The sequence below is a fragment of the Aphis gossypii genome, chromosome 2 (assembly GCF_020184175.1).
Source record: "Aphis gossypii isolate Hap1 chromosome 2, ASM2018417v2, whole genome shotgun sequence".
In the NCBI taxonomy this organism is placed as follows: Eukaryota; Metazoa; Arthropoda; class Insecta; order Hemiptera; family Aphididae; genus Aphis; species Aphis gossypii.
In genome coordinates this window covers 85,100,342-85,118,640 of record NC_065531.1, presented here as the reverse complement: position 1 = coordinate 85,118,640, position 18,299 = coordinate 85,100,342, and the positions used below count along the sequence as shown (strand labels likewise).

At 25.7% G+C, this 18,299-nt stretch overlaps 1 protein-coding gene and 2 long non-coding RNA genes across 4 annotated transcripts in view; 2 read left to right on the top strand and 1 right to left on the bottom strand.

Annotated features, from left to right (window-relative positions):
• The window catches only part of LOC114122423 (uncharacterized), a 41,839-nt gene extending 34,802 nt beyond the window's left edge, over positions 1–7,037 (bottom strand). Inside the window, exons 1-2 of one of the 2 annotated variants that reach the window (XR_007604025.1) lie at positions 6,868–7,037; positions 6,700–6,795 (exon numbers count right to left, since the gene is read on the bottom strand). This is a non-coding gene — a long non-coding RNA (uncharacterized LOC114122423). The remainder of the gene's footprint in view (positions 1–6,699; positions 6,796–6,867) is intronic. The other variant, XR_007604026.1, reaches the window with a different exon arrangement.
• On the top strand, positions 162–5,474 carry LOC126549998 (uncharacterized). The gene is made up of 5 exons (XR_007604024.1): positions 162–240; positions 524–678; positions 936–1,173; positions 2,244–2,468; positions 4,929–5,474. It is a non-coding gene; the product is annotated as an uncharacterized LOC126549998 (long non-coding RNA).
• Positions 7,038–7,593: 556 nt separating the features above from the next.
• Positions 7,594–16,988, top strand: LOC114122421 (serine/threonine-protein phosphatase 4 regulatory subunit 4-like). The gene is given in 17 exon segments (XM_027985077.2): positions 7,594–7,743; positions 7,850–8,003; positions 8,077–8,150; positions 8,212–8,278; positions 8,281–8,317; positions 8,387–8,748; positions 9,443–9,531; positions 9,879–10,073; positions 10,149–10,274; positions 10,353–10,529; positions 10,603–10,708; positions 11,136–11,261; positions 11,977–12,179; positions 12,727–12,895; positions 13,645–13,699; positions 14,216–14,698; positions 14,789–16,988. Coding segments are annotated over 17 exon segments (2,454 nt in total). The 5' UTR covers positions 7,594–7,731; the 3' UTR covers positions 14,808–16,988.
• Positions 16,989–18,299: the final 1,311 nt, after the last annotated feature.

Genomic DNA, 18,299 nt, shown 5'->3' with positions numbered 1-18,299 from the left:
TTATTAATTATTATAGTTTTTTTAGTACGAGTATATTGTTATTGTTAAGTTCTAAATTTCAAAAAAATTGGCCCTTTTCCATCAAAAAATTATAATTTGATTACATTTTGATAATGTCTTACAAAAATCACCAGCTTACTTATTTTTAATTTATGTTAATTATTATAGGTTAGAATATGTGGTGAATGGTGATAGATGTGAAGTGCAGTCCAAAAGGTTGAGAATCGTCACAGTCCACAGGTAAGTACTAAGTACAATGTACATAGGTATATACATACGATTTTATCATTAAAGTACCATCTCAAAACATTTCTGCTTTTCATAAGAGAACACTATTGTGAACAAAATATGACATTACTATAGAAAAAGTATTTTCAGTTAAAACAATTAAATTTATTTATAGTAAGACCAATAAATTGTTCTTCTTAGAAACTAAAATTAATTAAAAAATTATAGAAGTCAATTATAAATATACGGCAGTTAATCTGGCACAACTGCATGACTAATTCAAGTATGTTTTCAGATATATTTAGTTTATAGAACAATGGTCAACAGATTGATACTTTAAGACAAAAAAAAACAAAATAATTAAATTAATATTCTTTTGTGCAATTCTGCAAGTGCGGGTACGCTCCGTTATTTAATTTCCACTTCAGTGGAACTTCCCCACACTAACGAGTAACGATCACTTATAAAACACTCACATTTACACGACACTCGCGCTCTTTGAAAATTTCCTTTATTTAATTCCTTAAAAACGGTTGGTATCGAATCCCTTTAATTATAAAAGTTGGTATTTTAAATTTTAATTCCAAAGAGTGACTAGTAGTCAGTGTATTGTGGTTAATGATAGTATACTTAAATTTTATAAGAGAAAATTCAAAATAACACTACAATTTATTTTCCACAAGCAAATTCACAATTTTCTTTCCTAGATTTTAAAACCAAGAAGAATAATTCGTAATATCTTATATTATTACGAAGTCATATGAACTAAGGTGACACCAAGATTCTATTAATACAAAGCGAGTGTACCGCTACTCAAATTGCCTACTTTGGTACTAAGACCAACCTAATGTACCGAAATACATAAGTTTTTCCTGTCGACAACGGCAGTAAGCAAATGATGAAGTCAAATAAATTCAGTACTGCTGATATTCTAGATAGTACGTTGTAAGTATAAGGCATAACTATATTAATATAAAATTGCTTTATAAATTTATTTTTTTTACGATTATACTGAACTTGATCAAAACACCAAATTCTGCAATTATTTATATCAATTTTGTATTTTTCAAATTAATCATCTTTAAAATTGTTAACTGTTTAACTAACTGTCCCCTAGGGGTAATCATAAATCATAATAATTTATCGTCATTCATCAGCTACTACTCCGAAAATATATAAATAAATTATTTTTAAAAGATAAATTTAATTATATGCAAATATTCCATTTCAAAATAATACACTAACATAATAATATGATGATCTATAACTTAATTGTATATTGACAAACTAGTATGGGAATTGGCAGCAGGCGTCTGTATAGTTTATACTACTGCTATTACATAGAAAACGAGAGGGGTATTCCCATTGAAGGCTTTGTGTAAGGTATAATTGAATAAATAGAAGGGAACTTTGATGATTTGCCTGAGGGTTTTGGATGGGATGTCTGGAGTATTTTAATATTTGATGAATTCGATGAGCTTTTATTAGACAAAAACTATATTGTGAGGAGACAAAGACTAATGGATATTTGGGTATACAATTTTTCAATTTATAATTTAATTTGTAGAATGTGATATTGTGATGAAGTATAAAACATGTACTTTGTCTTTTTTTCAGATGAAAACTATGACTTTTTAATACAAATTTAAGTGGTTAATTTTTTATACATTTATTTTGTTTCGATAATTCGACTAACTAGGTAACTTCAGGTTTTTAAAATAAAAATAAAAATTAGTTTAATAAGTAAGTACCGATCTGTTGTACATTAAGTGTCGAGTGGTTCACTATAATTGGTTTGTTAAATTTGAATTCAATTTTATAGGTATACTTGTATACGAAAAACGATTCTGTGTGGAAACGGTCTATCAACCTATATCTATGACAATATTATTTTGATATAGTTATTTATTTTACTTTTAGTATTATAGTAGGTTGGTATAATTTTTCCCGAAAATGTTGCATTTGTTATATTATTAGCGTTTGATTATTATAATAATATTCATATCATATTATAGGTATTAACTTGTATATTCTCGGAGGTGTCAACGACCACCATTCTTCATCCCCCGCTTATGACACCATGGGAGGGTACAAGTGTACAACGTCACAACGACCACGGCAGTCACACTCAGAACTACGCGATGTCCTGGGGGGCGGCGGCGGACTCAGGTTGGCCCTAGAAGAGGCGTCCAGAACGCGATGTCCAAGGTGACGGACTCAGATCGGCCCGTCAAGAGCAGGTATATAAACGCAACAAAACATTATGTAAATGTAAATATATAGCTATAATTTATCAGATGGGAGACTGTCCCATCAACCCGGTTGTTAACTTTTGTTTTTCAAATAAACGATGGCGACCGGGAGAAAGCAGACAAAAAAAAGGTATAAACTTATAAAACTCAAAATGGAATAACATATTTCTGTAACTACTGTAAAACAGTAAAAATAGGCTCATAGTACCTATAAATAAATAATATTTATAATTTAAATAGATTGAAAATATTATTGTGTATAGTTAATTTAATAAAAGTTTGATAGTTCCTCCGACTAATGTTTTTAAATTATAACAAAATAATTAACATATCGTTATTTATCGTTATAAATGTCAATAAAAAATTATTGTTTTAATATATTTTCTTAGATTTTATGATTCCAATGTGCATTAAAATGAAGAATCTTGTATTTAATTTTATTTATCTAAACAGAAAATGATTTAATAAAAATATTTTAAGATAAGTTCAAGAATCTAAGGTAATTCGTTTTTGAATTACATAGAAAAAACGATTTTTGTGTAAAAATTCCATTTTTTCTTTAATTTGTTGTTTGTTTTTCTCAATTATAAAAATATGTACCAGAAAGACGGGACATTTTAAGTATGATCTCTTTTTTTGATAATTAAATTTGATTTTTTGATAATTAAATGTATCCTTAAATAATTTTATGTTAGAATTTCTTAAATGAAAAGCGGGTAAGTGGGTACCGCTCTGCTGTACATTAGGTGCCGTGTGGATCACTTTTATATATTATAGAAGTGTTAAATTTGAATCCAATGATAGGTATGATTATAAACGAAAAACGATTCTCAACGAAGATGATTTATCAGCCTAGGATATAATTTCTATGGTTGGTGAAAAAAGTGGTTTATGTTTTAATGACCTGAATACACCAAAATTTAAGTTATTTTATAATTATTGTAAGCCAAATACTTATGGAACATCTTGTATTAAATTTTCAACTCTTAGCTACTAATACAAAAAAATGTATGAGTTATACTTACTAAATTATATGAAAATATTCATGATTTTGACGAATTTAGTATATATTTATAATTCAAAAAAAATTTTGACAATGTATTCATATAATTTTTTAATCATTATAAGACTAACTTATAAAAAACTTTGTATTACATTTTCAAGTATTTTGACTCGGCAAAAAAAAATTATCGACACTTCAAAAAAAATTTTCAGAAAAATTGGAAATTTCAGTTGTCTATTAATAGCTCAAAAAAAGTCAAAATATTTTTAAAATTAAATAATGTAATGAAATGCCAATCTAAAAAACTGGTGAAATTTTCAAGTGTCTACGACTTGTGCTTTTTGAATAATAACAAATATTTAAAATCGTTTGAGGATAAATCGTTATCGTTACGCTGTTTCGTAAAAATTTAAAACTCAAATTAAACTTAAAATTGTTTCTATAATAAATTGTGATATTTTGATTAAAATATTAAATACCTAACTGACTATCAGTATAGTACCATTCACTAAGCAACTTTGAACTTAACATAAACTGTATAATAAGTAATAACTATAATATATAAAAAAAATTGTACCTATATATAGGTAGGTACACTATAATATAGTGTAAGAATAAATTATGTAGAATTTCATATTAAATTTTCATACTATTTGACTAAAAAAAAACATTTTATCAAATTGAAAACAATTGAATATTTCTCATGGTTTTAATAGCTCAAAATATTCAAAATATTTTGAACATTTTGTCATACATAGAATATGCAAAAATAAATAATTAGTGAATATTTATAATATCTACATTATTTATTCATTTTTGAATTAGGTACAACAAAATATTAAAAATAATTCTCAAGGATCTTTCTTTGTAGCGCTATATACGGCAAATTTACGTCAGTAGAATCAATAATTCCGTGTTGTTAAAAGTGTGAAATATCGAATAGTGAAAAAGTGAATTATCAAACTTATTATCAATAAATAGGTACATCATTTTATTTATTAATTATTATGCTGTATCGCCGTATCGGGCAACGCACATACCTATGGACTATAGTGCCTGTAGGCTGAAGTGGTGTCTATAACTTTACTTATAAACATTAACAATATAATACTATATGAATGTCATTAATATAAATATATTATAGGTACACTCGTAATATAAGTTTGGATGACAATATTATGATATAGTGATAAACTGATAACTGATTAATTGTCTCTTATTATTATAGGCATGAAGATTAGAGATCTCTAATCTTCATGATTATAGGCCTATGTAGTATAATCACAGATATATACTAATACATTAGTATTAGTATATATCTGTGAGTATAATATAGTACATTGCTCTTACAATATTAACATACGCAGACGCAGATGGCAACGTGTTTTATCCCACCTCAGACCTCAATATGTTTAATGTTTAATTTTCCCTTTCTGTATTTTTAGGCCTAAAATTTTTAATACATACATGTATTGTATTAATTATAAGATATCAGAGCACGAAGAGATATCATGGTATACTCAAAGCGTCCCGATAAATACCAACACCACTTATAGTGAGAAACAGCAACTACAGTCGGAACCTCGCATATACTGTCAAATGTGAACTCATTTTTTCACGCAAATTTTGATCTGAAAAAACAAGGGATTTTTAATTTGACGTTTCGGTTAGTCTAAACCTTTGTATAATTCGATTTTAACTTTTAAAATAGGTATTGTGCCTATAAATGTTATGATTTAATATTTTTATTAAAACCTTTAATCTATGTGTTTTTAATTTAATACCTATAGATGATGTTTTATATTACGTTTAAAATATCTATATTTATTGAATTATTTGCATGTGACTATGAGTAATGTTTAAGTCTAGGGATTTTTATTTCAGGATTTATGGCACTTGCCATATCTTGTATACCTACCCAGTAGGTAATTAAAAAATTTAAACATGTTATATTATTATATAATATGATCTGTTTGTTATTAAATACATGACAATTTATAAATGTATATTTTTTAAATTTATTTGTACACCTATTAATTGAATATCCTTTGGGCATTATAGAGGTCATTGATCAAAAGTAAAAAGTTTCTATCAGTTTTCAAAATGATCGGGGAAAACGGGAATTTTTACGCAAAACCAGTTTTTGATAAAATAATTTTTTTTAAATAGTTAGAACTTAAAAGTTAAATCGTCGTACCTAAATACTTGAAATTTTTATCAAATTTTATATTTTGAATTAACTTTATCTATAATTACTATAAAATATGGTTACATTTTTTGAATATTCTGGCGTTTTTTTTAAGCTATTTATAAATAAAACATTGAACAAATCATCATTACCTAGTATTTTTCCAGCCTGTGGTACTGTTGACATTGATTTGAATTTGGTATAAAAACGTCAAAATATTAATTAAAGTATATAAATTATAAAGTATAGGTATTATTAGTCAGTTGTTAAATTAAATATGTGTACTCATTTACACACCAAAAAATAAATCACATCACGATAAAACCAATACATTCATAATTTCGCTCAGAATCTAAAAAATAAAATAGTCAATAATTGAGTTTAATTCAAAACCGTTCCGATTACAATAATTATTATTAATGATTATAATTATCAATTCTGAATTCTGATTGTGTCGAGTACCAGAGAGAAGAGACCGGATTACTGACTAGTGAGTAAATAATATGAGTATAATGAGAAGTGACTTTTCTGAGCACTTGGATGATGTAGACTGCATTAAGAATAGCAATACCAATAAATTATTCGTTTTGCGATTATTTATTTACTTAAAATTTACATTCGTAACGTATTATCATAATATATTACCCTTGCACAATACTATTGTGACACTAATGCAGTAATACGTTTGTGCAAGTTTTCTCTTGTTCAAATATAATATACCGAAGTGCAAAAACTTTTAGTACACAAAGTACCTACTTTGTTAACATCATTGATTATAAATACAATTACTAACTATAAAATATCATAATCAGTGGTTTGTATATACACACAGTGACTCGGTGCCCCAGAGGGGTATCGTAAAACAATAATTGTCTCACAACTAAAACGTGCGGTGGTGGGTGCTGAGAAAGTACCTATTGAATACCTATATTCTAATGTATTTTGTATTATTAGTATTCGATCGGCGTAATAAATAATAATAATTTGAATTATGGAATTTAGATAATGGGTAATTAATATTAATTTACCAACGTAGATAAAGTCGTTTTTGATATTTTATGTCTCGCTTCATTATTGTCTAACAAGTTGACGCTGCCCGCCGCCACTGGTAAACTGCATAATACCTACATTAATATCATGTACATCATAATATAATAATATTGCATTACTAATAGGTATATATTATATGTAGGTACCTACATGCACGAGTGTTGAATGTTGACTATTAAATGCATTAAACAAAGATTAATAACTATGCGTGATACGTGAAATAAGTTACAGGACAATAGGATATTAGGACATAATGGGCAGAGGTAGGATCGTACACGGTACATTACCATCGCCGTCGTAAATCGTAAACAATAACAATAACAATAACAATAATAACCGCACCTCGATAAGCGTCTACGGTCTGTTATCACGATAATGACGTGCTCGATATCACTGTGTTATCGTATTAACAGAAATAGGTACCTATACATAATAATAATAATAAATAATAATATTATAATATCACGTCCGTCTTGTGCGAGCTACACAGTAGTTGTGGCTGTTGGCTATGCAGCAGAGTCGACGGCGGTGTTATGTGTCACCCATCTCACAGACGTGTAATAAATGTTCGTTGTTTCGTCTTCCCCACCCGTCGGCCGACACCAGCGGCAGCATCGCCGCTTCCGTTATTTAACCGCAACGTGAGTCATTCCAGAAATAAACATCTTACCGCTCGTACTGCCATACTTACACCTGCACGCACACTCACGCACTCGCATACGTCTGTAGGTACAACCTACACACATCGTGCCGACGAGTTCGTTCTAGTTCGTCGTCGATCGTTCGTTCGCCTTCACTCGTACTCGCGGCATTCGATCGGGTCTTGGCTAATTTGATTTTTTACCGTTTGTATCGGTGCGTCACACCGGAATCGGAAAGTCGTCGTGAACGCTGGATACCACTGGATGGACCGGAGTTTGGTTGCCGAAAGGTAAACAGAATAAGACTCGGTCATAACCGCAGTGCGCCAGGGACACCGCGAGCTATGTCTAATATCAACCTACAACTGTATGATGCAAGATGTACGTATTGATCTGTTCACATAATATTATTATAAACGATAGTCAGTAGGTTCGTCCGCAGTTTTGCTTGCAAACGAATGACTGTGTTTGTCAACGACGTTTTCAGAATGACACGAAGGACTCGGCCGATTATCATTATGAAGCGACCGAAACGGTGAGAAACATTTTGAAGAGGCAACTGCTCACCACTGATTTGTTCCAACAGACGTTTTTGACCACCATTCTCTCTGCGTTGGATAATCATACCGTCAACAACAATAGTATGTTGCATAGATTTAATCGTTAATTCCTTTCCTACAACGCTTAAATATTTTAATTTTTTGTTAATGTTAGGTGTTATCAATACATGGTTGGACACGCTGCTGGATTTTATTGAATTCTTGCCTGTTGACTGTTTACAAAGAGAGGTAACAAATTGAAATTGCATTTTCTTAATTATTTTTTCTAATATTATATCTATTTCGTCAGATTTTACCATTTGCTATTGAAAGAAGTGATCTTTCCAAGCCCGAATCATTGCGTTTGATTAGTTGCAGATTTTTGGATCTCTTGCCCCTAAACTAAACGCACACATGTAAGTTATCTATTAAAATTTTTGATTTTTTCTTCAATATTGCTTTATAAATTTATTTTGTATTTTTAGTATTAAACGTGAAATATGGCCATGCATCTTATCACTTTGTCAAGATGAAAGTGTTCTAGTGAGAAAAACAGTTTGCCAAGAGTTAAGTAAAGTGAGTGCATTTCTTAAAGACAATACAGAAAATTCAAAAGACTGTATTTTGCTGCCAGCAATTGTGGATTTAGCTAATAATGCTGATTATGGTGTCAAAGTTGCTCTGCTTGATGTCATTGTAGACATAATACCATGCTTTCCCAGGGAAATAATTGTTACTGTTGTGGTGCCAATGGTTAAAAAACTAATTGACACAGATTTTAATAAAAGTAATTTCTTAGTGGTGGCAGTTGCCAAGAATTTTGGTGTCATTTGTAAAGCCCTTAAAGGTAAGAAATATTTTTATTTTTTTAAATTTTGTGTAAGCAAAGATATAAATATTTCTAATTATATTTTTAATAAAATTATTTACAAATAAAATAAAAATTCTCATAGAAAATGAAGTATGAAATATGTTTTATAATTGTTTTGTACTGTATATTATTTAAAGATATTTTTTTAGAAAGTCTTAAATAATAGTTTTTGTTTATATTTATATAAAATGTCTTATGAGGTTATGATAGCTCAATAATATATATTATTTAATAACTTAAAACTCTAAACCTAAACTTTTGAAATTTTTACAGTATTATTTATTTTTATATTTTTCAAAAACATTTAAATTTTAGTCCAATAAATGGAAAAAAATGTAGAAAAATTAATTTTTACCAAGGAAACCTGGCTATCGTGGGCTCTTAATTGTTTTTGTAGTGTATTGATTTTTGAAAAAAATAAATAAATTCAATGATAAAAATATTTTTTATTTGTCAAATAAATTAGTCATATAATTAATTTTGTTATTGAACATCGATAAAGAGGAAATGAAATTAATGATTAATTACTATTAATTTGTTCTTACCTGCTTAACCTAATATAATATTAGTACCTTTGCTTACAAATATTAAAGTTTTTTGAAGTTTCTAATACTAAAAATTGGTAAAATTAAAACAATTTTTATGATAATAATTATATTGTTTTTTATAGATTATTTAAGTTTTGAAGATGTATCTTGGTTTGTCAATAAATATACTGATTTACTGAAAACTGATTGCAAAACTGAGTATATTAATAATGTGAGTTACATTTTTTATTATTATTATTATTCATTCTTGAATCATAATACTACGTTGTATCTTAAATTGTTTTAAATTAGTATTATTATACTTATCATTTCTGATGGTTTTTTTATCTTATTAACTACCATAAAGGTTATTTTAATTTTATAAATGTATTATGTATATTATACTTAATATTGTAGTAAAAAATGTATTAAATTATACTGAGTAATAAATTAACTACCTACAATATATTACAATTAGTGAATTAATTAATTTTATTTAATTATAAAATACTAAAAATTATTTCAAATACTAGTATTAATATTTATTTTTATCACTTATTTATTGATTTATTTCAACAGGATCATACTATTTGTGATAAGCCATATTTGACTATTCAAAAACTCTGTGCTATCAGTCTAACAGATATTATACTTTTAAGTTCATCAGACAAAGGTAGTACAACTTTGTTAATTTATCTCATAAATTATTTAGTTGATTTAGTTTCGGAAGATTATGTGGAGATAAGAATAGCTTTGGTTGATATTATCAAAGAAGTAAGTGGTTAATTTAGATTAATTTTTTCGTTTTTAAAGGATGAAATTACTATTACAATACTTTTATTTGTTTAGGTTTTGGTATCTTTAAATGATAAAGTGGTGTTGATTTCTTCAGTATTAATGAAAATGTTGTCTGAGAGAGATATAAAAGTTTTAAAAGTAATGATTCCTAATTTAAGCTTTATGATAACGAAAATGGTAAATAGAAATATAATTATATAAGTGTAAATTAAATGTTGTATGTCATGTTAACTAATTAGTTATTTTATTTTAAAGAAATATCAAGAACAAGTTTTGAAATCACTGATGCACTTAGAAGAATATTTATTTTCCCAGTACAACTGGAGATTGTATGCAGAGTTTTTGCACCAGGTAATGGTTTTACCTACATGCTATACATCTGACCAAGTATTTTATGTTGGAAAAGTAATGCTCAATCGTTTAGAATGTGCTGTAAGTAATATATTATTTATTATTTTGTCTGTGTATTTTCAATAATTTATCTTGTTTTATTTATTTTTTAAAGAGACAAAAACCAATTAAAGAAGCTGTTAGCACATTGCTATTGACAATTTTACGGTATAATTTAGATGATAACCAAAGAACACTACTACGTGAACATCTCATTGATTGTAACTATTTAAATATATTATTTTATTATTTGATTATCTTTGATTATTGTATATACAATAACAATTAAAATGTATTTATTTAATGAATCCAAATAGCCAATACTTTTATTTTAATTTGGTATAAGACGTATAGTTAATTTTTAGTAATTAATAGTTAGTATATAAAAATAAATAATACTAGCTGATTCTTTTACTATGTATCACTCATTATTTCTTAATCTATTAATGTTTTTGAAGATATTTTTCTTACATGATTTCCATTTGAAATAAAACAACATTAAAATTTTTCATTATATATTTTTGAGTGTTTATTTTTGTTTTGAATGAAATCGTATTTAAATAATAATAAATAATATTTAAATATAGATGTATAGTATATAATTATTTACTTGAATTTTAATATATTTTATTTTACTTAATTTTTCAGATACAGTTCAAAATCCAAATTTCTACAAAAGATCATTTTACATATTTATTTGTCAAGAAGCTTTGAACATATTTTCTACAGCATATTTTAAAAAACACTTTTTCTTGCCTTTACTTACGTTAGCAGGTATATTATTTAATATTTGTTATTATTATTATGGTAGTAATGTAAATTGTTATTCATATGAGTTAACAGACTGTATTGATTCTTTAATAATTGATTTAGCTTATATAACATTGATATTTAGTTATATTTAATACAATATTTAGAAACGCATACACTATAAACTGCTAAGTTTAAGTCTATTATTACATAAAAAGATGGTTGTAGTGTAAAAAATCATTTTTTTTAACTTTGTATAATATATGATTTGCAATCAATAGATGTATGACTATTATCTATTGGCTGTAAATTACAGTGTTAATTACTAATCAATATAAATGGGTTATTATTAAAATTTATGATCAATAATCAAAGTCTATTGTTAGTTATTTTAGAAACTATGAAATTAATTTAAATACTCGGCTAATGAATGGAAAAAAATTAACATGGAATTCCTAATGTACTGCCACATTGTAAAGAAGTTCCTTAGTTTCTTTTGTAACTTAAGGATTTTTCTAGTTGTCCACAGCTCATTATTTAAGTGTGAACTTACATAACGTTCTTGTTTGGCTTAAAATAATAATAAAATGTAAATTTTAAAATAATTAAACCTGATTGAGTAATTTTATTATTATGATTATTTTTTCTTTGTTAATAATAATTGATTATTTAATGAGCAAACATTTTAATGGAATAATGAATTTTCTAATTATAACATATATTTTGTTATTTGTTTCAGATGATAAGGTTGCAAATGTTAGATATAGCTTATGTAATATAATGCCCAGTATAGTAAATATATTTAAGATGTGGACTGAAAAACCTTTAGTTGATAAATTGATTGATACTATAAACAAACTTTTAATTGATGGAGATCGCACTGTCCAAGAACAACGTCCACTTTTAGAATATTGCAATACTACTATTGGTCACATATTAAGGGTAATTATATTAATTTTTAAAATTATTATTAATATTGAATTCACAGATTTGGTGACAGTATTGAAATATGTATTAGAAGGATGTAAAACAGAATAGTATAGAATAAATATTAAATATTATTGTTTTCAGAAATTAATGTATTTAAGATTTATTATTATGTTGTACAAAGGTTAAAAAGTGATTCTAGTTAGGCTTTATAAATTGATGGTATTTTATTAAAATATGATGTATGCATAGTTTTGTTAGGAATTTATGGATGGTTAAGTAGTCTTCATCATCATTGATAATCAATTATTATTATTGTTAAATGTTGACTAATAAATTATCATAATACAATCTAAAATAGGTAATCATATTAATAATACATTTTAGCTACACAATAATACAATAGTGGTAATTTTTTTACGACCATCAACTTGTTTGCACACAATTTGTTTTCTCTCTAACCAATGTACACTGTACAGGATAACAAATTTTTATTCCGAAGAATAAATTCTTGTTTTGTTGTTTAGTATACTAAAAATAATATATAATTAATAATTTTTAGAGTAAGAGAATGTCTGAGTATACAGAAACTGATGAAGATATAATCAAATTTAATGAAGAATCTCGTTTATTGCTTTTGAAATCATCTGAACGTATTCAATTGGACAATGGTGGTGTGTTCTTAAGAAGTTTAATCGAAGAAAAGATGTTTTCAAGTCAAATAGATGAATGTAAGTAATTTTAAGACAAACTTTTTAATTTTAATTTATACTAAACTAGCTGATCCCGCACGACATTGCCCATAACAAATTAAATAATGTCATTAGGTTAACTCTGTCTTAAAATGATATACAATAATAGGTGACCCGGTGCACTTCATTGCCCATTAAAAATACCCACTCTATAATATGATTTAAGCTTTGTTTAATTTGTTATTTAATATTTGGTTTAATGGTGTTCAAAATTTAAATATTTTCATTAACCATTTTGAATCTCAAAAAATTGTGCGAGCACCACTTTAAAATGCAAATTTTGTAAAATGCTATCTTATTACTCACTAAATTTGTGTTGTTTTAAAATTTGTGACCACCTGTGATGGATTGCGGATCTCATGATATGTGTACATAAGTTTATAATTTCTAGCCCTTAAGTTAAACAACATATCTGTAATATCTTTGTGATACAGTTTTAATAATAACTACTTAAATAATTTTAGCAAATTCACTGACCAAGGTGCATATAAAAATATAATTTTCTATCAATTTTTTTATTTTTTCTCTTTTACCCCCTTTTAACCCCAGTAGGGGTTTCATTTTGAAAAATCCTTTCTTGGTGGGTGTCTGCATCATAAAACTAAACTACTGTCCAAATTTTATTCTCATAGCTTCAGTGGTTCCAACTAGGTGAAGATAAATCACTCAGGACAAGTCATTTTATATATATTTAGATTATGTTCATTTATTGGGTATTTTTTTCACAGGTTCAAGATCATCAAATGAAGATGAAAAGGTTACTTTGGGTAGTAAAAAGTCATTGTAAGTATATCAAAAATATAGTTAATGTGTTTAGCTATAATTATTTTTTATTAAACATGGTTAATGTTTTGTTTGATTAAATATGGTTACCTACGTTTTTAACATTTGAAAATTTTAATCAGATTATTTTGGTACAAAATGTTTAGTTATTGTAAAAATTATATTTTTATATTTTTTTATTAAATATTGATACAAGCCCAATTACATATTTTTAATAATACTTTAAAACTAAATTATATATTACTATAATATTAAAAACAGTTACAAAGATTATCTAACAGTGACTAGTTTAGATTTCCAAGTAAGAATGAAAGATCCAGAATTGTAGTTCTCATAATTTGTCAAATAGGTTTGTTATAGTTAATTATTACAATATTTATCTGAAAAGTTTTTAAATTGCTGGTAAAATATGACTTTTTGCAAATTTGAGAAAGATATTATTAAACTTATTAGCTTGGGTATTATATTGAATCATAGCTTAAAAATTGATATAAAATAGTCGTATTATATTTTTAGTATGTTGGAATCTGAGTTCATCAAAGACACTGGTGTTTCCATTAACAAAATGATGGAACATTCGTCAAAAATACCTACACCTGTACATCAAACAGTTATTGATCCACAAAATGGAAGATCATTAAAAGAACAAAAAGTATCTCATCTGCCAGTAAAAAAAGATAGAACACTCTCACCGGCATATCGATCACAGAAAAGACATGAAAGTAGTGAACATGTGGTAACTCGCTCAACAAATATTGCCAAAAGAAATGCTAATTTTCGTGGAAAAAGACTTAGTGTACCTGTGATGTCCTGCATTAATGTTGATATAAAAAAAGATGCAAATGGAAACCTTGTAAAATTTGCTGCAAAAAGACCACAATCTTGTTATGTTGATGGAAATCAAATTCTTTTGTCAGAAATAAAAACTGAAAAATCGTTGTCTGATGAATCATTAGATAAAAATTCCAAAAATAAACCTTTGAGTCGTCTTCCAATAAGGTATTTAAAAATTAAAATGTCCTTATTTTTAAATTTATTTTATAGGTTAAACTTAAAATATATTTAATATGAATTGTTTTATTATTTCAGAAAATCACAAGGTAAATAAAAATAAAAAATACAGTTTTCCATTAAGTTATAAAACGAAACCAATGATCTTATGCCAAATTTGAAATATTTTAACTGTGATAAATTCAGTATACTCACAACAAATTGTATTGTAGGTATAAAACAGTTTTAATTTTAAATATTTGTTTTAACTTTTAATTACCTTACATATCATAAGATAGGTGAATTTAAGTATAATATTACCTTTTTACAGTATTTAAAACATTTAGATGAGTTAATATATTTTTAGTTAATTTAAAAGTGTAATGCTTTCATGGGAATAGTTTAAATTTCTTTCTTGATTTTATATTTTGATTCAGATATATTAAATATATAAGCATAATTAACCTAGTTATTTTTGTAAAAAATATATTTCTAATTAATTATTAATAAGTGAAAATTTTGGTTAGTTAGATTGTTTTATACTACTAAACTACAACAAAAATTATAAAAGTATAATTCAAAATACATACTTATTTAGAAGTTTAGAACCAAAAAATTTAAATTGAGCAGGGTTTAAAATCAGTTATTGAAAATATTTATAAATTGGTTTATAACCAGTTGACGAAACCTTGGTTATTTTAATTTTAAACATTGTCCATATCTTAAAAACAGTTTTAAAAAAATCCTAACTTAGGAATTAAAAAATACATTGTAAAATCTTAAATCTAAATTAAAACTATTTAAATATTTTTTTTACCAATATTTTATGTTCTTGATTATTACACTTAATAAACGTTATTAGATAGTTAAAACTGGTTTTTTAAGCTTCTGGTATTAGTCTTGATTGCAGTGTTGGAAAATAAAAAAACTAGGGTTTACCTAATTACCTAGATTATTATTAACTGATCATATTACTATGTTCTGTATATTAATGTTTAAATTGCAATAGGACCCTGAGTCTATTTGTATGAAATTCATAAATAAATATGTTCAAAAACTGGTTTTTAAATCCTGAAATTGAGCAATCAAAAAATGTCAAAAGATGTTTCAAGTGTATATACTATATAAAAAAGACAAAAATAACAGATTAAGTCACATTTACTTTGTCAGTATAATAAGGTATTAACATTAATTTTAAAAGTCTTAAAATCAATGTTAATACCTAAATTAATAATGTCTAACTGTTCTTTTGAGCATCATGTTTGTTAAATAAGTAATAATAAATGTAATTGACTAATTATATATAAGGTGTTAAATGTTTACAAATTTAATTATTTTTATAGTATGTATTAAAACAATTTAGCTTTATAGTTTGAATAGAGAAGATATAAACTTATCTTAGGCAAGTTTATTCGCTGTAAAATATTAAAATTGTTATTTTTTTGATAGATTGTTATTGTTATATGTATATATAGGAAATTGGTACTACAATACAATTTTTTATGTCAAAATGTATTATAGTTTATTTTTATTTTTAAAACCATTTTGGTTTACTTTTCATCATATTCATTAATTTCATGAGACATAGCTTAATTATTGAAAAACAATTCTTATTATAAATTTATTTTGTTGAAAATTATACCATATAATTGATAACTTTTAACCATATCTCATTAACTAAAAAATTGTTTTTTGTTCATTCACACTTAATTTTAACAATGACTATAGAACTGCTATGTCTCTTAAATCAACAAAATTAAATTTTTATTGAAAGCTAGCATTATTGATGAAAATATAAATGTTATATCTATGATGGAATATGATTAAAGAATAAATTATTATTAATATTATAATTTTAAAAATATTTTTCTGAATTGTATGTATTTGATGTTAAAGACTGTTTATTAAATATTTAAATTTTTTATGTGAGATTTAGTACCTTTTTCTGAGATATGTATATATGTTCATTGTTCATATGGTATTTATGTTAGTACTTTGATAAATGATGATATATTTTGGTAGAATATGCAATCTTATTTTATGTTTAAGTTTGAACTATTCCCCTTATGTTTTTATAATTGTAAAATCAAATTATATGTGCAATTTTTCATATTATTTATACCTGATAATAGTTTAATTATATGTTTAAAAATTATTTAATTTTTAGTAGTAGCGTATAACCAAATTAAGTTACAAATTATTTATTTTGTAGTAAAAACCATAATATTGTTAGCATTGGAAGAGTTTTGAAAGTTCTGTTATATTGATTAAAAAAAATAAATATTATCATTGTTTTATATTTATTGTTTTGATCTTGGCTTGTTAAAGATTTTTTTCATTTTTATCGCATTTTCACTTTAAGAGAAAAACTCTTATTATACTTCTATTTTTATATAATTTATTTATTTATTGTTCTTGTCATTAATGAATGTTTTCTATTAGCTTGGAGAATACATTTTTATAGTTGGAATTGTTTATTTCATGAAGCATGAAAGAATAAACAAATGATGTATTGTTGTCAAGAAGATGTCATACTCACTCGTGCCATTTCTATTTCACACAAGTTTAATAATATACCAAATATTCTAATAGAATTTTCTCTACAATTTATTTATTGTTAATGTTAGAGTAATTTTATTTGTTGACAAATTTATAGACTATAGATTGCTTGAACAAATAGTTTTTATTTTAATACAAATTATAAGTACATAGGTACTTAAATAAATGTATGAGAAAAAAACTCCATTCCTCTACAATTGCAATAGTTTGCAAATGTGCTCTAATGTTAACTATAAATACTGTAATAATAATCTAGTGCTTAGATTTACTATTTGTGTGAGTTGGAGACAACATACGGTTCAATTTCCTCGTAAGTTGACTAAGATAATATAATTAATAACTAAAAAATAATTCCTGGAGTTATATTGTATCAATATATTGAGTATACTTATGTAGACAATGGTATATTTATAGGAAGGAGGGGATTATGGAGAATATGACACCCCTTGAAACCTTTATTTTTAGTCTTTTCCATCTATCACTATCACTTAGTAAAAAAATTGCATGATGTTTGACATCAACAATTTTAGTAATCTCTCCTCTTAAAGAAATCCTTAATATATTATTGGTGTAGACTGTGTTATTAAAATGCTGTAATGGTATTTTCAAATTAAAAAACCTGACTTTTATAATTTTATATTGACTGTTCTGATTTTTAAAACCTAATTTCTTAGGTTTTGATTTTTCTTAAAATTACTGGAGAAATTCCAGGTATAGTTTTAAATTTTTAATGGTTTTCAGCTACTATTTGATATTAACCATGTTGATCATATTATTCTTTAATTTATATAAATATTTTGACAATTGTATAAATTTAATAGATACCTACATAAATTCAACTACCATAAATTACCAAGCACCAGCTATAAATAATCACTTTGTATGTTAAGTACATTTTACAAAGTTACATTTTATTTAAATTATCTTTTTAAATGCTAATGTTATAAACTAGCTAGGTATTCAAATTAATAGTCCATTTTTATTATAATTATTTTTGTGAAACAATAGGTAAATTAAAATACGTGTTATATTTATATAATGCAGGTATAAT